This window comes from Clupea harengus, chromosome 24, assembly GCF_900700415.2.
Source record: "Clupea harengus chromosome 24, Ch_v2.0.2, whole genome shotgun sequence".
NCBI lineage: Eukaryota > Metazoa > Chordata > Actinopteri > Clupeiformes > Clupeidae > Clupea > Clupea harengus.
Window position 1 is genome coordinate 5,124,760 of NC_045175.1, and position 25,590 is coordinate 5,150,349.

Consider the following 25,590-nt stretch of genomic DNA (forward strand, 5'->3'; position numbering starts at 1 on the left):
AATGTTAATGTCAATGATTGCACGCCAAGGATCTGACCCCTGCCGACAGAAGACGCCCCCTAATTAGGCAGGATCCTTGATATTTTTTGTAAATATTTCATACATTTGAGGCCATCTATATTTCTCTTTTATACTAAATTCGAAAGTATCTTGACATATAGAGGGTGTGTGATAAATCATAACAGATGCATTTAGACGCGTTTGAAAATTTACAAATCGCTGTATTTCTGGGATTATCCTTTTATCCCTATTTCATGGCCAAGGCTAATGCAACAGAGAATGTTAATTCTGCTGCAGTACTGTCCGATTCTGAATTCTGTATTATAAAAAATTCTGAATAGAGTGATACCTGAAGGACAAACTGTTTGTGGAAGGAAGCTGGGTATGATTTTAGTGTTGCCACTGATATCTCTCTCACCTTAACCAATGAGCAGAGCTCAGTACAGAGGTGTCTGAAAACTCTGGTGGACAGCTGTGAGTTCACTAATTACTATGCAGACGAATGCTTTTGCAACGCATGCAAAGCCATGGGTGCTAGCGTCTATCTTTAGCACATCTCGTAAGACATCCGGGGGAGTATGTCGAGGTTCTATGTCTATGGCCCAGATTATGGTAGTTAGTACATGTATCTACTCCCATTGAATGCCAAGAAGAGCTATTCATAACTCTGGTCAGATCACAATATCATACAATCAGAGTAACACCTGATTAGCATATGATTGTTGGCTCTGCATATAGCTTCATCCACTTTGCTGCCCTTTATAAGATGCAGGGATGTGTGGCTAAGTAACTGTATGAGTCAACAGTTTTTTCCATAGTTAGGCATACATACATATCCATAGTTAAGCATACATATCTATCCATTCATAGTTAAGCGTACATATCTATCCATAGTTAGGCGTACATATCTATCCATAGTTAGGCGTTCATATCTATCCATAGTGAGGCCTACATATCTATCCATAGTTTGGTGTACATATCTATCCATAGTTAGGCGTACATATCTATCCATAGTTAGGCGTACATATCTACAGGTCTGGAGTGGTGGAGGTGGAGGTGTAGGGGAAGTGATCACACACTCCAATAGCACTGGCAGCATAGGAAGGCATTAGCAGCATAGCAAGGCATTAGTAGACTCTTTCAAACAGAATAATGCAGTGAGAGTGAGAGTCCACAAGGCTCCTATAATTTCTTCATGCTGTTGGTTTACCACCTACCACTCAAGCAAGAATTTCAGGCATTTCAGTTAGCAGATTTGCATGTAATGTTACTGTAATGAGCAATACAGGATATATTTTCAACTAAAAGGGCACTCGGAGAGTGCAGACCTCCGCCATGGCCAGTATGCCCTATCTCATAAAGTTAAAAAAAGTACATTTTTTTTTTTTTAAATAACTAACTAACTAACTGAACCAGAAACAACCTTCTTGGCGGAGGTAACAAACTTTTATTGTCTGGAGGTATATTTTTTATATTTATTAATTCTATTTACCGAATAAACTTTCACATGAAAAATAGGATTTTTTTTTCTTTAGGTTTTGGGAAAATGCAACCTGTACACAACAGCATTGCTTAATTACATCAGATGACACATTTTACATAACTATGCAGAACATTAAAGGCCAATTCGGCCCTGAGCAAGCTTCAGTTTCTGAAACTAGAGTTCTCTCCAGGATGCCATTTCAACACTGTGCCTCTGTGAAACCAAGAGAAAAAAAAAAGTTTGGCCGGTCTCTTTATAAACATGCAGCTGATTTAAATATCAAAAGCACCACCTGGTTTAATAAATGATGAATGAGTAATTAATCAATTAATAATGCAGCCACCATACCCAACAAAAAAAGTCAGCTGACAAATCCAGAATATGGAAACTACAGAAGGCTCAACAGCAGGACACAATCTGCACACATACACACACACACACACACACACACACACACACACACACACACACACACACACACACATACACACACACAGTCTCACACTCACCCCACACACTCATACACTGAAACATCAAACATGTTTATTTTGTAGCCATCGACCCACCCAGTCATGATCTAATGTAAAGCCACACACACACACACACACACACACACACACACACACACACACACACACACACACACACACACACACACACACACACACACACACACGTTTCCCTGGATCACTGAGTCTAACCCTTAATCGTTTACAGGGATGGTTCTCCTCTCCACTCTACTCTAGTCTGGTGACTTGTTGAGAGGTATGAGCAGCCTGATACATGGAGACAGAACTCAATTGACCATGACCAGCACTTGTTTTTTTCTTCTTCTATATACTATAATGGTCCCCATCTTTTTCTTTCTTTCCGTCGGTCTTGTCTCTTTCTCTATCTTTTTTTTGGGGGGGGGAAGATTCCACTTACCTCCACACACTTCTCTATTACACTCGTGGTCTGGTTCCACCCCCAGCCCCCTGAGGATCTTGTTGCTGAGTGGATGATTTAATCAGCGGACATCCCGTTCAGCCAATCACAGAGGCTCGAGGCCTAATGAGGTACGGCCGTTAGAATCAAATGCTTATCCAATCTATCATTCCAGCACCTGCACTTCCTCGTGCTATTTTACATATAAATTACACACACATATACACACACACAAACACACACACATACACACACACACACACACTCACAAAAGCACCAGTTAATGCAATCTATATTCCAGATGCATTTAATACACACAAAGACTTTCAGATGCGGAAAATCTAACCTGATGGATAGCGCGGGCAGCGGAAACAGATAGCCATGATCACTCACCGGAAATCTAGAGACTGTCAAACAGCAAGAATAAATAAATCAATGAATGAAGTGGATGCACTCGTGATCGAGGGAACAAATGTGTCTAAATAGACACACGCCAGCCGTACAAGTCGATAGGGCCGCGCACATCAAACCAAACATCAACACAAACAAACACACCAATCTTCCCCCAGCTTGTATAATCCTATTACAAAACAACCACCCATCAAACACACACACACTCACTCACACACAAACAAACACACACACACACACACACACACCCATCTTCACTCATTCCATTACCAAATAGCAACTGTCACAACCCCAATACACAAACATACACACACAGCTTATTCCATAATTATATTACTAAACAACAACTTCAAACACACACACACACGCTCATTCTTCACGTATTCTATTACATCAGGCCCAGAAACAGATCCACAAAAGTTCAGCCTGACTCAAAAACAGGCCTGACTGCCTCGCTACATGACACAAATGGGGGGAGGATGTGGGGGGGGGGGGGGGGGGGGGGGGTCGGGGTTGGTGAGAGTCGGTGATCAAAGCGTCAGCATATTGAGGTAAACATATTTGGACGGGGGCAGATGTGGCAGGTTAGTGCCAGATGTCTTCATCTGCCACCCGACAGGCTTTTCAAAGGGCTTCGCCACGCAGACAGGCCCAGCCAAAAGGCCACATATGCCATTACCTTGCCTCGTTTACATATTTATATATAGATAATATGGTAGTTATTTGATGTGTTTGCCTTTGCATGCATTTATCTAAACTCTGTAATCAAATAAATAACTGTGTTGAGTATGGCAGGTCAAAAGTTCGAAGGATTGGGAACATGTTCTGCAGAACATTTGTAAATGTACCTTTCATTAGTTAATTTTTTAGTTAATGTTGTCTGTCTAATGTTCTACCCTGAGATATGCACCGTTTGTCTGTAGTGGAAACAGTAGGCATAGTAGGTTAATATTTGTGAACGGAAATGGAAGAGTGGAGAAAAAATATAAAGATTTGTCATGATGACATCAACATCAAAAGATGCACTCGGAAATGAAAGACAGATCTCGGATCTGACTGTCACCTCCGCCAAGGCGGTTATATTTCCAGTGCTGCTTGTTTATCTGTTTGCCTGTCGGTAGGCTTACGCAAACTACCAGGCCGGTTTTCATGAAACTTGGTAGAGGGGTGTAGCGTGGGCCAAGGAAGAACCCATTTAACTTTGGAGCGGATTTAAATAACAGGGCGGGGATCCACAAATCCACAAAAAGATTTTTTTCATTTCCGTTTTAACATTGCGAGACAGGGCATTCGGCCTCGCTGGAGGTCTGCGCTCTCCGAGTGCCCTTCTAGTTTGCTAATGTTTCTGGCCGTGCGTGTGTGTGTGTGTTTGCGGGTGCCGCAGAGGAATTGAATGAAAACGAGGGCTTTTGGACATGATTTATTTAACGTATTAATTCACACCTGCCTCTGATGTGCCATGCAGGAGAAAAAGGAGGGGGGGGGGGGGGTATTTCTCTCTCTGCTGCATCTGTTTGATGTTGCTTTCCAGGGATGCGCCTCTTCTTTTTTTTCCCTCTCCCATAAATCCTCATCTAATATTAATAGCACTTTATTCAATCTGTTAATAGACTAATGTTGACCTGACTTGAATTCTAAAACAAACGCCAAGATTTAGTGTTGTTCAACTGCCTTCAAAAAAAAAAAACTAGTTTGTTCTGAAAATCTGTGCAGATCTTTAGGGTTCACTTCTGATTTGTCCTGATTTAGAATGCCCACGCTTGGGAAGGTGAAGAAAAACCAACAGCAACAAAAAGCTATACAAGTTGGATTGGAACACATTTGGGTCGGGCCAGTAAAGCGTATCCCCATTTCCCAGTTGTTTTATGTTGTCAGGCACTTTCTACAAGCCAGGCAACTTTTGGTTCGCCCCGGATGGGAGAGGAGCGACGCATGTGTAATAACATCTAGGGGGAATGTCAATTACATGTGTAAGATTGATTGGCCTTTTCTTAGCAATCCGCAGAGAACTGTCTTCTACTCTATCTCTCCGTTGCTCTTTCTCTCTCTCGCTCTCTCTTCCTCTCACCTCTCTCTCTCTCGCTCTCTATCTCTTCCTCTCACCTCTCTCTCTCTCGCTCTCTCTCTCTCTTCCTCTCACCTCTCTCCCTGGCTTTCGCCTTCAGCTGCTTCTCTTTCTTCCCTTTCTCTTCCTTCAGTTGTCAGTACTGCAGGCTTTGTGCAAAAGCCCTCTGTGTTTCAGAAAGCGCGACCAGATCAGGGGAAATATTGGATTCAGTTAATTAGCCATTAAGAAAAGACAAACACACTCACACATACATACACTCACACACACACACACACACACACACACAAACACACACACACACACACACATTGTAGATCAGATCAGGACATTTTCTGCACCACATCCTCCTGTTGTGTGGCCACAGTGAATGGTGGCTTACGCTGCACTTGAAAACCCTTTCAAAAGCTGTGATGCTCGCCAGAGACTAATGTGCTTACGGCTTTGCATACTGTAATTCATTTATACTTACCCTGGGTTAATGGTTGCAAAGCTCTTTCTTCCCCCATAAGCCCTGCATTCATGATCCAATGAAGACGACTTCTCTTTTCTTTTCAAATAAAATGGGTCTCATCACGATCTATAACGCTCCTCAAACATCCTAGAAACCTTCAATGGCTTCGTTTTACTTTACACGTTAAATGTCATTTTAGGCCATTTAGTTTGTTTGCTTATGTCTTTGTTTACGGCAACACAATGACACAAAACACTTTCCCCTATCGTAGTGAACACAGCAGTTAGACAGAAGTCGGCTCTCTCTGTTTCTCTCTCTCTCTCTCTCGCTTTACATCTTCTTCTGTTCATGTTTTGATATATTTATCTATTTATCTAAAGGGCCAGAGTGGGTGGAAAGTCTCCTGCCGAAAGACCCCTGACTGTCTATCAGTGATAGCAACAATTGTCATCACGTCAATCTGAGATTCCCCCTTTGGGGGGTATAAGCTGGCTCTGATACACAGAAAGACGCTGTCGCTGTGAAGACGGCCTGGGCCAAGGTACATTTGAGTGCTCTCTCTCTCTCTCTCTCTCTCTTTTTATCAGTGTGTCTGGGGAACTCACGCTAGTATGAGTCTCCTCTGAGGAGTGCCATGAGAAGTAAGAATTATTCAGTTGTTTGCCAGTCTGAAAGGAAAATCGATTCTTACGCTCTCAAAAAAAGGAACAGAACACTGCAAATTGTCTGTCTGGCATGTTTTTTCCCCCTTTCAATGTGTTAATGTGTGTGCTTATATGTGTGTGTGTGTGTGTGTGGGGGGGGGGGGGGGGGGGGGGGGTCCATCATTATCAGATATTGAGCTCTTTGTAATTATTATCATCCTACATGATAAACAATGGGTCTTACTGAATGATGCACTTATATGACAAGCCTATTTACATAATGATATTATCCCTTGCCAAATTAGGCTATTTTTTTTTCAAATGCCATGTTGTTATTTTATAATCGATAACAAGAAGGTAGAGATATAAAACAAATCCATCAGATGTGCGGTTGAAGAGAGATTCCTCGCCTGGGCTTGCAACACAACACTACGCAGCGCTGATGACCCCACCTCCCCCACCTCCCCCTCACCCTGGCTACGGTGCCCTCACTCTTCTCCCATACCTCGATTTCCCTCAATCACCATCACATCACCATCATGTCCACCGCCATCCCTCCTCCTCCAGGCCGAGCCGCTCTGGGAATAATGGCCTCGTTCAGCTTAAGAGGGCGGTTTGGTGGTGGTGGTGGTGGTGGTGGGGGGGGGGGGGTCGCTGTAGGAGGCAGATTCCTGGGATCCCACTCTGGCGGGTCACGGGGTATGACGGCCCGAGAATAAACACTCTCTCTGTGTGCGATTACAGGGCGTCAGCTAACAGGGAGACTGTTTGTTTCGGGGGTTTGTATCGCGGAATAGGCGGCAAGGCCGTTTTTTTTCTTTCCCCGGGAGCCGAGGCTTTTAAAGAGGCAGACTCTCATTGGACATATGCTCTTTGTGGGCTGCTGTTCTCACCTGTCAGCCAGCGTTAGCGTTAGCCTTAGCTTAGTCGCGAAGAATCCTCTGGTGGAGAAGCACAAGACGTGTGCCCCGCTGTGCATTTGCTTCGCTTCACCTTTCCTTCTTTCTCTCACGCTCCATCTTTATCTACAGCCGATTCAATTCGCACCTCAAAGTCACCAAACCAGGGCAATCTTGTCGGAGAGTTTCACCTCTGACCCTGTGCCGGTGTCCCATATCCGCGGCCGTGGCTCTGGTAATGGCTTTCGAGGACCGCCGTCATAAAAAAATATGTTACTGCCTCTTGCTTGTCACTTAGCCTGCTGTCAAAATATTGGATGGGAATGACCTCAATAAACAAGAGGCTGGGGGAGTAGGAAGTTCACATCATTAAATAAATGTACAGGTTGCGCTTGAAAGATTAAAATGCTGCAGGGGGGGAGGGAGGGGGGGGGGCTTTTTTAATTTCACTCGCTGCCTTAAGAGCTATGAAAATATGATGCACTTCGGCAAACCCTAAGGTGGAAATGGCAGATCTCTGCTCTCGCTGCGCAACGAACTGAAAACTCTCAAGGCACTGAAGTCTTGCTTCCATATGAACTGCACACAGACACACACACACACACACACACACACACGCACACACGCACAGAAACTTCGTCTCTATTAACTAGGTAAAATATGACAGACCCCGTGCGTATTAACAGGAAAGAAATAGCAAGGCTGGAACACATTTGCTGGAATGAGGTACGGGCACCTGGGCCTCCTTTCGCGGAATGAAGGCTAGATTGCGCTTCGCTTGTCTCCCTGCTCAAACTTATCCCCCCACCGGAAGCTCCAGTTTATTCCACGTTGTCTCTTTATTATTTAGAGATTATATTCCTCCGGAGAGAACCTGCAGGAAGGAATGAGAGGCAAGTGCTAGAGTTATTGGCAGGCAGGGCGACGTTTCTGCCCGAGATAAAGGCTCGTAAGCAGACCGTGACTGCGTCTGCGAGTGATCACTTTTCTGACACGACACACCCGGTGGATTGCCATTTCCTAAGCCGCCAGCAAAAAAAGGGCCACAAATTCACCAACGGCTAAAAACAGGCCTGGTGGGTTCAAGTGCAGAGGTGCGCCTGGTTTCGAGCATTTTTACTGATGGAAATTTCTACCAACGCAGTGTTTGATTCTATGTTGTGGTTTTCCTCTTTCTATCTTCTTAATACAGTGTCAAACGCATGTCACTTTCATGTACAACTACATGTCGCTGCAAGTGCAAACACGTGTCGTGTTTAGTGAAATACGTATTCCAACGCAAATGACATGTCACAGCAATAAATTGTGGTGCCTGTTAATTTATTACCTTTTTTCACCTCAAGAGGCAATAATTTATCCTGAAACACTGCCACCACTTTCCTTATATGCTACTTTGACAAATATATTTACGGTCGTGAGGATATCCTATAACAACACCACAAACACGAGTGTCGTTTTGCTTTTATACAACGGTTCTCCGACTAATTGAGTTTGAAGACACCAGACTGTGTTTTTCCTTCATTTATTTCAATTTTGTTTATTCATTCTCTGCCCCAAAAATAGTTCCAACATGGGCTCTCAGCGTCAAGCACTGCCAAGCAACTAATACTGTCACTCTGCAGCCAAGTTGAGTCAGAGAGACTACTTGTGCCTATTAATTTGTACACTCACCTGTATTCATGTTAATGTGTACACTCACCTGTATTCATGTTAATTTGTACACTCACCTGTATACATGTTAATTTCTACACAATTTGAACATTCCTAATACTCTCCATTTGCTCCTATTCCTAATGTTATAAAATTGCTGCCTGCCATTCTGCTCTCTTTGCTTGGAATAAATGTAATGTCAAAGTACATCAAACGTGGAGTGATTACTAGCGGTGAAGAGTCCTAGTACGGGTGTTCCAGGATATCTGCACTCATGGAATGCCTCCAATCAGAAATTCATCAATCGTTCGATTGGATCTAGCTGCTGTATAAATAATGGAGATGCTGATAAGTAAGACTGTGCTAAAAACACACAAAATTGGACCACTTACATACATATATGTCTATAAACACAAAGTCTGGCAGAGGACAGAAGTTATGGCTCACCATTGATGGTAATGGTCAATAAAGGGGAACACTGAAGGCTATACAATTACAATTAGTGAGACATTTCAAGCCATGCAGTTAATGTGTAACGGTTTGAACTGCATAAAACTCCTCGCTGCATGGGCGGCTAACTGCTGTGAAAAACTGCCTTGAGATCAGGATGCTATTGCAACAGCATTACCTCAGACAACAGGCTAAAGCCCAAGACATGCAGGCAAAAACATTGCGGACATCAACCAGCTGTGATGACTCAAAAACGCATCAATTTATAGAGATTTCGTGAGTTGAAACTTTGCGAGAATTAGGGGGAATTTTACTGGCGGGGCAGTATGGGAGAGATGCAGAGCTTTTTTTTTGCAGGAAGACTAAAAATAGACTTCAACACATAGCAGTGCGAGACCATAGTCAGTGACAGCTGGTTGCGAGTGTGTTTTTCACAGCCTTACTAGGGACTATGTGTGATCAACTCCACACTAATTGGCAACAAAAAAAGTTTGATTTTTTTTCTCCCACTTGGCACATAAAGCCCCTCAAAGGGGGAGGTTTTTTTGGATGAGTTTTTGTCTTCCTAACGTCCTTGATCACCTCATTGAAAGGGACATCTTTGCTCTTTTGAGCAGAAATTTGTAACATGTCTTTGAAGGCTTCCTGTTCTGAGTGTCTGAATTAAGTGAATTAATCATTTGGCTTTAATAGAATAGTGCTGTGCGCGGATTATTTCTCTTAGGACCACATACTGTACCATACGGACTGGGGCAGATGGTTGACTGATCTAACATCCATTTAAGTTAAGTCTCCCTAGGCCCTATTTTACAAGGAACCTTCCAGAAGACCACAGTGCTTCCCTGATCCAAAATGCTGGTTGCCAGCTCCCTCTATACCTTACCTCTTTCCATCTTCTGGTGCCGGTAGGTCAGTGCAGACCCACTGTTAAAACACCATTTTGGACACAAATTTGTTTCTTGCCAATTCTCACAAGTCCCTGGGCCCATCCACCTGAATCTATTCTCTTTCTCTGATCCCCTTCCCTTCCACTCCTTATCCTCCTCTCTTTTTTCTACCTCTTTTTTTTCTCCCTTTATCTACCTCAGACACCTTCTTTCTATCTATCTTTCTCACAGGCATGATACACACCCACCCCCATAACCCCCTAAGCTTGACTCTGCATCTGCTAGTTTCAAATTGAAAAGGTTTGCATCCATTGGTAGTGCCATGTGCTCACTCTTAGGGCTATGTAAACAACAACAACAACAACAACAACACTCTCTGACACTGATTTCATATAAACAACTCAAATTGTAAATGAGTCTGTGAGGGCAAAAACACTAGTTAGGATATCTGAACAAGAACATCAGAGGAAACTATCTGACATCATCAGAACGAGATGCCAGATCAAGCTAACGGCTGGCTGTGTCCTGAATCCATAACCAAGCTTTGGGGAGATAGTGGGGGGTTTGGGATTCTGTTGAGAATTGGGTTTCAGCTGTCCATGTAATATCTCCTTTTTAAAATAAATAAATAAAAATAAAATAAAAAGCACGGCAGCCTAACTGGGAGGGAAAAGAACAGATGCAAGTATACCTTATGTGCCACAGATGGAGCTGCAATACATGCACGCTTATACACACACACACACACACATACACACACACACACACACACACACATACACACACACACAGAGGAAGGGAGGGAGAGAGAGAAAGAGAGACAGAGAGAGAGAGTAAACAGCTAACATCTAAACCCCCCAATAAATGCAAATGGAAATTTGCACAAGCTAAAAACCATTCATCATCTCAACTCTCTGAGAGACAACAATCACACAGCCGTGTATTTTGCATACGGAAAGGCGCTCCATATTTCATAGAGAACACAGTGTTTCTTTCCTCTCGGGTTTGCTCTTGTTTGGGAGATGAACCAAGGCTGGCGTGAGCAAAGTTCTGGTGCTTTTGTCACGACTCGAGACCGAAATAAAAATGTATTCCGAGCCGTCAGGCTGTGAATCCCATTGAAGGCACGACATAACACAGAGCAAATTCAATTAAGCTCCTGATAATGGCCACGGGAACTGAAGAGATAGAGGCAGGTAGGCTTACCTGGGACTGAGCCCTAAGACCCACCACACAGTTTCTACCCCCACGTTATCTGTTTTTTGTGTTGTATTTTAGGAATGGGTAACTACTGTAATGAATGAAATAAAGGACGAGGGGTACTGTTTCTCCTCTGCATGTCTGCAGAGGACCCCCTCGCACAACCCCCCTCCCCTGTTGCCTCTGTGTTTTTATAACCCACTTTTCAAAGTCCAGTTGCTGTGGCTACCCACACTCAGTAACAGATAGATTTATTTTATTCAGGGGGCACTTTTGTTGTGTTAGTGTGTGTGTGTGTGTGTGTGTGTGTGTGTGTGTGTGTGTGTGTGTGTGTTTTAGGAACTGGGTAACTAAAGTAATAAATAAATGAAGGATGGGGAAGGGTGGAGGAGGTTACTAGATGATCAGAGAGGCAGTGGAGGCCGCGGCACCTCATTCTGACAGAGGCTCAGGCAGGTGAAAAGGCGATGTTCAAAACAGTCACCTCGGCAGACGAACCCAACAGAACAACGGAGATGCAATAAAGACTGTCTGGAAGGTTCTTTTTTTCTTACGTTTTCTAAGGGACACACAATGGAAGGTGACACGCACACAGACACACACACACACACACACACTAAAAAAAACACATTCCTCTAACAAAACAAAGCAATAGACAACAGTCGCACAAACAACAAAGCTATTATCCACACATTTCTACCAGTGCAACAAGGGCCTTGTGCATTCGCACCTGTGCAAGATCAGAGAAGTGAAAATAACATTGGGTAATGTTGTCCTGCTGCATAACAAACGAGTTACAGCACAGACCCACAGCACAAAGCCAGAGCATAAAAGAGATCACAGTTGGAAAGCTCCCCTCATGTCCTCGGAGTTATAGATGTAATAAAACACGTTTATAGGTGACTTTGTTGGACACGTACATGCGGCCTCACCCGTAGCAAGCTGGGCATTGCAAACCTATTGACTTACAGTGCAGTGTTTGTCTGGCATCTTGGTGCTCATTGAGGAAATGCTTGCTTTTGCTTAGCTTCAAATGGGAAACATGAGACTGGTGGTAAATACATTAGGCTATGCAGTTATGAAAAAGGTTATTGGTGATTTGTACAAGAACTTAGTGATAAAAGTTTTGTGTTTGAGACGGACAGAAACACACCAAAAAAATCTTGATGGCATAATTGGGTCATATGTTTTAGGGGCTGGGCAATGGTAGGACATTATTTCTGACATGATTACCTAAATGGAGTGGTTAATATGCAAGACTTGACTTATCAGTGTAAGGAACGTTTGGATGTTCTTTACAACGAAAACATGACCGTCTAGCTCCAAAATGAACCGTTGCTCAGCAACAAATAAATGTATATGACTTATTCGGACACATATCTAAGTCAATGATGAGTAGTCAACCGCCACTGACATCAGGTGTGTATTTGGATGGGAGTGATGGCATGTTGCACCGACAGCCTACAGTATGTTGCACACTGACGAGAGCACATAACACGAAGTGCAGTTACGGACGCTACACGAGATCATATTAAGCTCCTCCGCAAGCTTAGAAGCCGCTCAGACACAACAAAAAACAGACCGCTCACACACCACAGATCAAACGTAAAACTACAACACAATAAATGCAGTGTTTGCTAGTAAGGATATGGATATGTGTGTTAACAAAGGGTCTGTGTGACTTACACTGCTGTTCTGCCCAGACCAATGTACCATGGCTTGGTTGTGGGCTGAGTCTCCGGTCAATGCAAAGGTTGAGCTGGTAAGTTTCAGCTCGTCCTGCTTTGAATTGGCCGTTCTCCGGTCCTCCCCTCTCCACCGCGCCTCAGAGCGGCGGAACCTGCGCACAGGCTGCCCTGCGGTGCCCTCATGCTGGACACTGACAGCGTGCGACTCCGTGTGAAAAGCAGGTGCAGGTGACTTTTCAAGAATTTCTCTGATCTCCTTCACCTGGGTGCTCTTACGAAATCTGCACTTGTGTAATTTATCGGGGGCTCTCCCGGCACCTGCTACCTTGCGACCGTTAAACTGGGGCTGTGTAACTTTATTCTGGCTTTTGCCTGATTCCCCGCTTTCATTAGGCACGCTTCCATGGACGGGTTTCTTCTGCAAATAGTGCCTGTCAATATTCCGCTTTCGCCTGGAATGAGAGTATTTCCCTTGACCCGCACCGTATTCTGATGACTTAGCTGCGCTGTCAGACTGGCGAGTTTCACCACTTGCAGAATTAAAACCTGCTGCCCCGTCTCCATATTTGATAACTTCCCCTCCGGACCCTGTTGCGAATTCTAGCGTGTCCAGTTTCAGCAGTAATTCCCGTGAACCAGTCTTGTCCAGGGGCTGGCATGATCTGCAAGTTATCTCCGTTTTGGCCAACGGAACAAAAAAGCAAAGAATCAAAAACAGGAAACAGGCAGCGCGGCGCCAATTTGGGCAGAATCTGATCCCCTTCTCCATGTCTGATAGCCCTGGAAAGATGCTCTGGGTAGCCTACAGTCCTTTTTCTCTCGCCTCTCTCTTCCCTTTTAACGCTCGGTTTTGATGTGCGGCAACGGAACTCCTCGCAAGTTGTAGCTATAGCCTACACAGTTGTTTCTGCAACAAAAAAGTGCTATTCGGCGAAGCGGTCTAAGTTGAAGGATTTGATCAAATGAAGCTCCACACGGGGGAGGAGCTCGACTGAACAGAAGATAGGGGAGAATTCTTGCTCCTTTGCTTTTTTTGCCCCTCGCGCAGTATTCATCTTTACATCACGAAGACCACACACCCATATTTGTCAGGATGCGAAGACGCTTCATTAATATCTCGTAGCATATTATATGTCACAGAGCATAAAGAGCTAGATGGGTCGATTTGTATCTCGGGAAATGATTTTTAGAGTTGGTCTTGCATTCTCTTCACAGTCTGTGAATATGTATTTATTTTTTCTTCTGTGTTTAGTTTTTTAATTGAGCTATGTAAAATTGCCCTAAAAAGTTGATAATGTAATATCCCGCCGGAGATGTGTTGCACAGGAGGAGAAAATGGAATTTCGATAGGCCTAATAACTTAATTTAGGGCGACTCCACACATTTTAGGATTAACACCTCTTTAAGTGGCTCAAGCCATTTCTCTCTATCAAACTCGCCAAGCTTGCGCGTTTCATCATCCTCCCATACCGAGTGTGCCATCGCACGCTGAGCAACACAATCACATACACACACGGACGATTTAATATGTATTGCGGAACTATTAATTTCCTCCGATCTCCATCGTGATTGCGCTCATGATTCAAAATTATGTGTGTCTCCTTCGGTACAGCAGTTGCGCTAGCCTGGAGTGTACCAAAAGAAAACTGACACATTAGGCTTTCTGTAGGCCATTCCAATGCCAAGCCATTACAGAAGCAACTTAGATTGAGAACTCCCCCTTTGGCTATGCTATAAAAGTGCTTGAAGAGTCTATACATCAGCCATCATAACGGTCCGGTTTTAATTTGAAAGATTTTAGTAGGTAAACTATAACATCTTGACTCGTTCAATTCAACGCTGTTTGACACGGTGGACATTTCTTTTATGTATCAAATAACCATGAATCAATTTGAATTTTTCTCCTTGTACCTTTGATACACACCACATTTCCATTTGAAAGCAATTATTCCCAAGGGACCATCTAAAGAGTTGATGTCACAACCGCAAGACGTGATAAAAGTTCACATCTTTTAATTTTTCATGCTTAAATAATATGCTATTTTTGCCTAATTATATTACCTCGAAGATATAGTCTTGCCTGGAAATGAACATTCATTATTTGTACAACACAGACATGACAAAAATGCAACACACAAAAGACTATCAAGTTCTTTCTCCTTCAACTGAAAGTCATAATTGAACTTGGAGCTTTCACAGAAGAAACTTTGGGATTTTATCTTTTTCAGTTTTCAGGGTGAATTCTGATATTAATTCCCCATCTGTCTCTGCTTTACTTTTTAGGAATTCGACAAAGTTGCTCAGGTCTTAATTAGGGAATGACCTCCAGGTGTGGCGAGGAATGAGTTCCCTGCCATTAAATGAATAGTAATTATAGTGCACATTATAATACTGTATTATCATATTGCAGGAGAGATATTAGCAGAGGAGTCGTATTTGTGTCTTTCTCTGTATCTCTCTCCCTTTGTCCTTCTCCCTCGTGTCTTCTTGCACCCCCCCCCTCCGCCTGCTTCTCCCCATCTCTCTTTATCTCTACTCTCCCTCTCGTCTCTTTCTACTCTGCCTCTTCTCTCTTTCTCTCTACTCTCCCTCTTCTCTCTCTCTCTCTAACCTCCCCTCTCATGTCTTCTTACCCCCCTCCTCCCCCAGCTCCCCCCTTTTCTCTACAACCTTCTTTTCCTTCTCCCCCATCTCTCTCTCTCTCTCTCTCTCTCTCTCTACCCTCTTCTCTTTCTCTTCAGCCCCCCCCCCCCCCCAACCCCCACACCCTTCCCATCATGCCACTGTGTGGTTCTGTGTGAGTTAAATCCCCGAACGTGTCATACCAGAGACATTAAGAATGATTAGCGCAGCCTTTTCCCCAGACGCACTGCATTAAATGGACATCTGAGGGCAGGATTGATGGCGCCACACTGGACAAGCGTCTTGCGCTGGGGGAACACACTCATCACCCCGGTCTCCTTCGCCTGAGAGGACTGCAAAGATTGTCCACTGCCTCTGTCCTCCATCTCCGGCGGCCCTCTCAGAGGGCGTTCACGTGAAATTATGACCAACATATATAAGAGAATTGCATGTGATGTGTTTAATTCGTCTCAGAAACAGAGCAAACTGGGTCAAACCTCTTTGGCATTCACCTGAAATCACGACCATTATGTAACAACACATAACGAGTATTAAGTGTCATGTATTATATCCAATAACAAAACCGTCAAAGAGCAGAGCACATCGGGTCAAACCTCTTTTGAATCTCCATGGTGATTCAGACAGGTTTATGATTCATTCATAAGGAAATGAAAGGAGTATGTAAATACAAAAAGACATGGGGGCATAGGATACAATATGGATTAAGGTGAAATCTCTAAAATGATAGTATTTTGTGTATACCACTGAGCAGAAATATACTTTAATACAATCATCAATTATAATGATCAACATGTCAGGGGTCTGGCGGGCCGGGGGTTGGGGGGGAGGGAAATGACGGCAGAGAGGCTTTGATGCTCTAAAACCTCTTCTGGCAGCCTGCATGTGTCAACGTCGTAATTATCACAGCGAGCTGCGCTGCACAGCAGAACTGGAAATCCCATCCCAGTGTGTGACAAGTCGTCGCCTCAAAAGCACGCCTTTCCCACGAAAGCGTCCATGCTCCCCCCCCCCACCCCCATTAATGTCCCGTATGCACTCATTAAATTAGGCTCTTGGACACAGTGGCAGCAGGGGCGACAACATTGTCAGTCAAGTCAAGTCCTGGGCCAAGATGGCCGACACTGAGGGAAGTGGCAGGGCATGATAGAAGACTGGAGAAAGAGCGGGGGGGCTGGCTGTAAAGAAATATATAAATAAATCAGTCAGTAAAAGCAGAGCAGGCAGACTTTTGGGGTTTTTGTGACCTCAGCCAAAACCTCATTGGCTGTGAAAAGGGTAGCCAAGAGAAAAGAACACAAATAAAAGCCGTCGGCTGGGTATAACAGCTGCTGAGTGAAAAGTACCCAAATAAATATTTTTGTGGGCAAAAATCAGTTTGCCTTAAAAAAAAGAAAACTCCCAAAAAAACTCCCATTATCGAAAATGTGTACCCCTCTATGATAGGGTTGTGCATTGAAACACCCAAATTTTTTTGTGAGTCTTTTATTTCTATTTGCCTGGAACAGGAACCTTTTTTAGAATAGTGCAGTGTCCCGTATTACAGGCGTTATTGGTATTCTCCCTCTGTAGGGATCGCTTCGGGGTCGGGAGCAATCAGTTTGCCTGGGCCCATTCAAAACAGTTCTGAAGCAGGGTTCAGCAGCCTTCATTCCCCACCTATCTTCCCTTCCTTTGGCTCTTCTGTCAACCATTAATTGTGCTTCCTTCCGCCCATATCAATCGGCCCTTCAGCTGATACTGACCTGCCCTCGTACATTTTTTTTCCTCTTCTCTTTGTCATGTACGGCAGCAAAGGCTGCCACATAAAAAGTTTCACTTTTCATGTCAAGAAGTGACGTTTTTTTATTTAAAAATGTTTTCTGCCCATGTGATTCATCACCTACTCAATGACTCAGACACTGTGATCCACTTGGCACTCTTTTCACTGGTCGAAGCTACTGAGTGTGTGAGCGGCTATCAAAACAAATCAAATCAAACTTTATTTATATAGCTCATTTCATACCAAGAGGCAACACAAAGCGCGTCACAGAAGGAAATTACGTTTGATGACTCCGCTCATGTTGGGTCACTTGACTGTGAATCAGACTTAAAAAATCCAATCAATACATTAATGGGTCAATATCCATTTGGCTTGTACATTAGAATGAATGAATGTCAGCTACATCAATGTATCTGCATAATAAGTCTCTAGATGTGTCTGTATTTGGGTATAAACCATGAATAAACACACTGTAGCTCAATGCCCGTTCTGCTGAACAACCCTCAGTGTCTTTTTGCCCGTGTCTCACTCAGGCATTCACAGACTCGCCTCGGCTTGTTTCTCTGGTGTCTTTCTCCCGTTTACCCTAAATATTGTATGAAGCCATCGCCTCCTTTCAAATCAGCCTTGGAAACTCTCACACGATGTCTCTCCTTGAGAAAAAAAAGACAAAGATTCCGTTTCAGTGTGTGAGTGTGTGTGTGTGTGTGTCCATAGTTACTGCAAGGACGTGCGCAGGACTTCATTAATTCACACTACATATTGGCGCATAAACTACCTGCAGCACATTCTGTTTTTATTCTGATTCAGGTTATTTCTTGTCTGCTGGGACACACACACACACAAACACTGTCATGATGAATGATAGAGGTTAGGCTCTCAAGTGGCTTACCTGTTGAATGTAGTGTATGCAAATATCCTCTCTTTTTTCTCTCTCTCTCTCTCTCAGCGGACTCTCTCTCTCTCTCTCTCTCTCTCTCTGTCTGCTTGTCCATGGAAATATTTAGTAGTAAAGGATGTTTTCACATTTCATTTGTTTGTTTATTTGTTTTGTTTGAGAAGAGTGGTTGGACAGGGGAAATAGATTATACTAAATCTATTTGAGGGATTAAAAGAGTGGCTGTTCTGAAACCATCTCTTGTTCCGGCAAAAACACACATATTTCAATATCAAGTTTACACTGATAGGACAGGCAGATAGCAGTGATGCTCCTAACATATGATTTTGACATTCTCTCCACCAAGATAATCAAAACTCACAGTTCTCCTCTGGAAATGCTGTCTCACCGGTGTAGCCAACAGAACAGAAAGAGTTCCTATCTGCCAAGTATAAGCATCACGGTTGTCTTTTTCACTGTCTTTACACGTTCCCTCTGACTTCTGCTTATGACCCGACTACCCTTAAAAAATATATATTTAGCTTTACTTCAGCCTTGACACATCACCTCCTGTCAATTACAACGATTTGTTTTCAATGTCTCTATATCACACCTTCTGAATAACACTATTTATTCATGTATTTTATTATTTGAATGAATTCACTGGTACTGCTGTTACAAATTATTTTGGGTCTGAAACCTGCACAGCAAGTGACCCTATTTCCCCCCAACAGCTCCTTTGTGTCAAAAGTGACGGCTGCTGTGTCATAACCAGGACTCTTCCGGCCATGAGGGAACCACGGAAAAAATCCTTCGCTAATGACCTCTCGGATGCCACTGCCTTCTTCCATCCACACAGCAAAAGAAGTGGGGCCCTTTCCCTCATGCCCTTTGTCAGGGAGCGAGGGAGCTGTACAGCTCCTCCACTGCATGAACCACACACTGGGCTACTGCTGAGGGCCAAATCTTTACATGTGTCGAACTTTCAAATCTGTCATTCTGGATAAAGAACAAAGGTATGGATGGACTTTTCCGGAACATTAATGGAGCCCTCTATGATGACGTCTTGCAGAGGCTAGTTTAGGGAACTTCACCGTTTTTTTGTTGAGCGGGTTGGCCACACGGAATGAGGGATTATGGTGATAGGATGTAAGAATAAAAAAATAAGATAGTTAGACCAGCCAAAACAGCATGATGTCGCAAAATCAATGCTGAAACCAATCAATTAATCAAGCAATGGAAGGAATACAGTGATATTTCCCCCCCCCCCCCCCCCCTCTGCTTCCTCCAAACACCTCAAATACCAAACAATTGTCCTTTTCAGTTCACACAACATGACATCACCCCACCTTTACGGTGCTTGTGATTGCGGAGACCCCGCAGTCTCCTCTTCTCATTTGCATGCCTGCAGAGGAAAACAAGTGTACCTGTGATTGACCCTGCATGTTAATTGGACCTGCAGTCTATGAGCATAATAATGAGCCGCAGAGGTATAATGGCATCTTTAAATTCCTCGACCTTCCGTGGCATCTCTCTCTCTCTCTCTCTCTCTCTCTCTCTCTCTCTGACCTATGCTGGGAGCCTGCAAATGAGATAATACTTTTAGAGGAAAAAAATTATAACAAGAGGAAAGTTTCAATTCAACCTCAGGATTATGGGCCAAATATTCCCCGCCATGGTACCGTTGTTTCATTTCATCGAGGACTACATTTCAGGGCGATTTGTCCACCTTTTTCCCACAACAAGTAGGTTCTCAGCAGTCTTGTCCTGTCGTCTTGCAGCATAGTGCAACAAAGAGAAACATGTGAGAGAATGTCCTGTTCTTGCCACTGTTGGATAAAAGCATTTGCTCAAGGCAGAGTGTCTGAGCATCTTCAAAGGAGATGTTCGAAAGTCAACAGAGAGGTGAGTCATGCCTCACAGTGAGCCCTGACTTGGCATTTAGGAAAGGCACAATTCATTTGCCCTAATGAAGGATATTTCATTTAGGATGCATGTGTTGACATAATCTATGCACACGCTGCAGCCGTTTTGTCACGGCCATTTGTAAACCTTGTGCTTTGTCATAGTTATCTCCGATGAGCTTGCAGTGCACATTAAGGTGCCGTCCAAAATACTACATCATGTTACAAGTTACCATCATTAGGCGAAGCTACAGCTCTCAAGCCCACAGTCATTTGTGGTGACTAGGCACTTAGTTTTAGATGCTGGAGGGCCATGTCTGATGTTATGTGATAAAGTGATAACTTTTGTTGTATAGCAACAAGTCATAGCAGATATGGAATAGTTAATTATAATGAAAAAGACAAAAAAAGCACCTATAACAAACATTTTACGAATTACAAATGTATTAAGAAATAATATATACATTACATGTTGTAAAAGTGTGTGAGGCTACGAGAGTGAGTCAGCCTAGGAGCTGTGATAGTTGCGGTGGTTTGCACAGAATCTCCGGGTCTAGGTCATGACCTTTGAACCATGAACTGTTTGTTAATGTTTGGTAGTGCTTTAGTCAGAGTCGGTCCCCTTGTGTTATGTTGCTTGACTGGGATGCTAGGCCTACCCACCTGAAGAAGTGGCCTCGGTCCTCTGTTTTGCATTCCGCAAACAACGGCAAAATAAAATAAATAAATAAATAAACGGAGCTCTCTGAAAAATCAGCTGACCGCTTCATTCCCTTGCCTCCACCTGAACTAAATAAATAACAGTTTTGCGCACCGGCTAGCAGGGCCGAGCGAGAGAGCTGCTGAGACCGTGGGACATATGACTTGCTGAGTAATTGAATCAGCCATGCATATTTATGGCGAAATAGTCACCCTCGTTGGCTCGGGGATTTATTAGCGAGAAACATGGTTTTGGCTTAGATGCTGGATGCACAATCTATGGCTTTATAAAAGGGCTTTGAGTGAAACAGTAAATCACGGCTTCCATTTGGGGGATGTGTATATCATTACGCTGGGATTCGGTTGAGCCGGCTGCAGTTGCGCTTCCCCTCTGAAGTGTTTTTATTGAGAGAGGGTGACTCATAATGCAACGGAGTCAATCATTTGCCATTAGCGATTCACAAAAATATCACTTTTGCGGTGAGATTTATGGCAAGGTACCCATAACCTACATCTACTTTTCCCCATAATAGCGAGGTGATATATCTATATATACAGTATATATATATATATATTTCTTATCGTAGCATCCTTGCATTTTTCTTATTTTGAGTGACGGCACAACATAATATACATACAGAGGGCCATTTTTCAAAAAGACTTCTCACTTTCTTAGGAGACGTATTCTAGCCTGTCAGATTTTGACTTTTGTCACAAGCACAAACAAGATGGAATCCCAAAACCCTACTTTCCAGCTCTCGGCTCAGTTCTCTCCTACGCCCTATGCCATATGGACACCCTTATATAACCAAAAGAGGCCTCAGGAGAAGGGAGCTTTCCATACCATTTCGGGTGCAGAATCAATACCATCAAAGTGGAAAGTAATATGGCAGCCTATAGCCACTGTGTAGTAGTTATTTTTCCCTTCGCTTTTCATTTTCATTTGACTTCGGACTCGCGTGTGTGTGCTTATGTATGCGGCTGATCACCTTCAGCGTCCCACTTTGACTTTTTTTTGATGGTGATGGATACGGAGTGCAACAGGAGGGCGGATGTAGAAATGAAAGATTGCCCTTTTTTTTCTGATGATCGTTTCCCGGGTAACTTCGCAAAGCACGCCTGTGAGGGTAAATTATGATCATGTATCACGCAAATGAAATCCTACGGGAGAACCATGCAAAAACGACCCATATTCAGGTGCAAGACACACACACACACACACACACACACACACACACACACACATACACACACACACAGGCAATGAGAGTATGTCAGTGTTTCCCGCTGAAAAAATAAAATTGCTTTGGCTCTCTCTCGCTCTCTGATTCTCTCTCCCCTTAATGATGTTCTCCACGCGTCAACCCTGTTAGCATGCAAACGTGGACGTTTTGTGGATTTTTACCATGAAATATTGGCAATTATGGGCAATTTATTCCCCTTATTCATCCACTGTGATATTAAAGTGTGTTTAGAGTCAGTGTCTGGGGGGAGTAAAGCTTTTAAAAGGGCCACAGAGATGGATGGAGACTCATAACACGTAGCTTCAGCTCATATATTGTACAGGAATTGGCTCATCATAAAGACTTTTGAATGGCGCATACATCACTAGCAGGGTCATTGTTTGAACAGAATATGGCAGCCATATTTCAGGTGTCTCATTATCATAAAAAAAGACAAATTAATTAAAACATGTAAATGTGAGTGAAAGAGAGGAGTGAAAGAGAGAGAGAGGTTACGTGGCTGGGTTCGGGCGGTTTCCCTGGCAAACAGCTCTCTAGTGCTTATCTTGAGGCCTTGATTATGAAGCCTCATGAAAAGGATTCTGAGGCATCTGGATATGAGGTGGGGAGGGGGGATGAACGCGGAGGCTGGTATTGTTTGGGGAGTGCCCAGTGAGCTTGAGGGGCTCAAAGTGCGAGGCTTTGAAGAAGACAACGGTGTTATAAGTGTTACAGCCAGGCAGCGCTTCAAACGCAGTCAACAGTTCAGCGCTGTCGGCGAGGGCAGCCAGTCCGCATCCCTTACGAGAGACTCTTCATCTGAAAGCTCACTAATGACTTTTTTTTTTTTTAAATCTGTCTGTGTGATGTGGCACAAGTTCAAATCCAAGGTGTGTCCCCCTGTTTTTTTTTGTCTAGACGTACAACTTTGCTAATGATTTGGTTTTGGACTGCATGAAAATAATGAGACATCTCATTGTCTAGTTTCACTCACTAGCAGACATCAAAGTGACAATGGATCAGTTTAAAAAAAAAAGGTTGGGCCGCTGTTCCAAACAATTGCTGCTTTTGGTTGTCAGTCATAATGGGATCGCCTCGAACCAGCTCGCAGGAGGAATAACGAGGAGTAAAACTGCTGCTGTTTAGGAATCCTTGAGCTAGCTGTCTTTACCTTCTGATAACAATCTTCAAAATGAACTCTTTTTCAATCAAAAAACGAATATCTGGCAATTTACTGGGCTTTGTAATGAGCTGAACAGTTTTGCCTTTCACATGAGGTGTAGTCACTGTAGTTGCAAATCAGGTAATACTGTACAATGTACATGATGACTATGCTTAAGCTAAAATGTGTTTACATCTGAGCAGAGCTGAATCAGTTACTATATGTGAGGAATACTCAACAGCAACATGTTTGATATTTGTGCTGAAGGACGACCAAGAAAACATTCAAATCATCTAATGAGAAATGGGATACCTCATGGCCACAAAATTGCATAAAACAGGTTGCAGTAGCCTACTCACTCGCATGACTGTCAACATGATCTAGAAATGAGTACTGTGGACTGATATTGATATGATGGGATACCTCATGGCATGAGAAATGGGATACCTAATGGCCACAAAATTGCATAAAACAGGTTGCAGTAGCCTACTCACTCTAGAAATAAGTACCATGGATTGATATTGATATGATCTCAAATATTTATGTTATTTGTATATATATACATATATATATATATATATATATATATATATATATATGTATATATGTATATTTTATATAATTGTAAATTTAAATATTTAAGTGAGACAACTGTCCATTCAAAGTTTTGCAAAGGGAGATAGTCACAATGGAGACCGTCGAGGAACATGCGCCTTGCTGCCTAATCTAAAATCTAATTAAATTACACTAAAAGTCATCAGGTCTGTTCAAATGAACAGATGGAGGATCACACTTTTAAATAGGCTTCATTAAACTCTTGTGGGAATATTTTCTTGGGAAAAGACAATGGAACTTGGCAGACAAGCTGTACGTAAATAAATGAATAGATGGATTCTGTGCCAAATAGTGCCCAGATCCGTTGATTGTACAAAATACGCTGGCCTGAGTTTGGCATTGACAAACTAAACAGTATGTTCACAGCAAAAACCACCCTAAATCCAAAAGCGAACACCTCGTCACAGAAAACGTGCTTGCCTTGCCGTCTGCGTCAAGCTTCCTCCATCAAGCACTCTCCTATCAAATGCAAAATAGCCTTGAGAGTGACTGACACACATTGCATTTGGGTAAACAACACTCAAGTCTCACAGGATCTCACGCCATGGGTAGCAGGTTGTTCACAAGCAGGCGAGACGGTATCCAGGGGGGATTGGAAATTAAATTGAAACACAAACAGGTTCAGGAAGTAGTGTGTTCACACATTCCGCGTCAGATGCTTAGACCCGAGTTTGAGCCACGCCGCTCATTCATAACCTCAGATTTGCTGTATCAGCTGCTGTCCAATCAAGTTAAAGTAGAGGAAGGCTGGCTAACGTGTCAAGCACAGGGTGGTTACAGTATGGATACACTTTTACGATTTAAAACCTTATTTAGAACTCTAGGCAGCTGATAGGGCGAAAGAATGCTCTTCTATAAGATAGAACGCACCAGTGTAGGATTACTCAGAACTGTATGAGCTTTTATGCTCGGAGCTCCCATAGCTTTAATTAACTCTGTTGTCTACGTGGTCGGTTCAATTCGATGGCAATTGTCATGGTGTGATATAGCTGTTACTCACCCAACAAGGAAGGGATCATTACCTCTTTAGCTAATATTCCACATTATGGAGGGCATAAAATGAGAGAATGAAACTTTTAGTCTGCGCTTCATAAACCTCCTTTCTGCTGAAGAGGTCTGCTGATTCCCCCCCCCCACCTCGCCCCCCGCCCACCTCTCCCAAACGTATGTTATGCATTAACAGTCGCTGTTAATCTCACTACCACAAATGACTACCGAGGTAAAAAAAAAAATGAGAGAGAGAGAGGAGAGAGCTCTCACTGGGTATTAATGAACTGCACTCTCTCAACAGCAGCTAAAGGCAGGTCAAGGATGTGTCATTTTACACTTCGCGTAGTCGGCAGGAAAACTGGGCTGCGGCCCACCATCTCCATTCTATCACCTGCATTAGTGGGGTTTTTTTAGCAAGCAAAAACGTGTGTGTGTGTGTGTGTGTGTGTGTGTGTGTGTCTGTGTGTGTGTGTGTGTGTGTGTGTGTGTGTGTGTGTGTGTGTGGTTATGTCAGACATAAAAATCTAATTTTCATTCCAGCCCAAATGCCACCCTTACCCGGCTGAAACCTCGTTCCACTCACTCCTGCTGCAGGACACCGTAGAGCCCCACAGTAACCGTAACGAGGGAGGCGAGAGACGATCTGACACCATCCGGCGTAAATGACGGATAACCAATCTTGCTCTTCCTTTTTTTTTCCCATTTCTTTCATCTCCTTCACTCACACACACACACACACACTTCAGCGGCACATCGGCCATGATTATAACACAGCCGAACGCACAACTTTGAGCGCGTGCGCGCGCCGACTAAATTATTCACCCTCGCCGTGCAATATTCATGAAACGGGGTGATTATGTATAGAAGTGCGTCTGCGGGGCGAAACCAGCGAAGCTACTGGTGGGACAGACTGGAGAATTAATAAATAAATATATAACTCTGAAACTTCTGCTGCTCTCT

The 25,590-nt window shown here is 43.4% G+C and overlaps 1 protein-coding gene across 1 annotated transcript in view; it reads right to left on the reverse strand.

Moving 5' to 3' along the window:
• The window catches only part of LOC105891016 (VPS10 domain-containing receptor SorCS1), a 132,358-nt gene extending 118,260 nt beyond the window's left edge, over positions 1-14,098 (reverse strand). The window contains 1 exon segment of the mRNA XM_031561850.2: positions 12,757-14,098. Coding sequence (XP_031417710.1) covers positions 12,757-13,527 — 771 coding nt within the window. The 5' untranslated portion in view covers positions 13,528-14,098.
• Between the last annotated feature and the right edge of the window lie 11,492 nt (positions 14,099-25,590).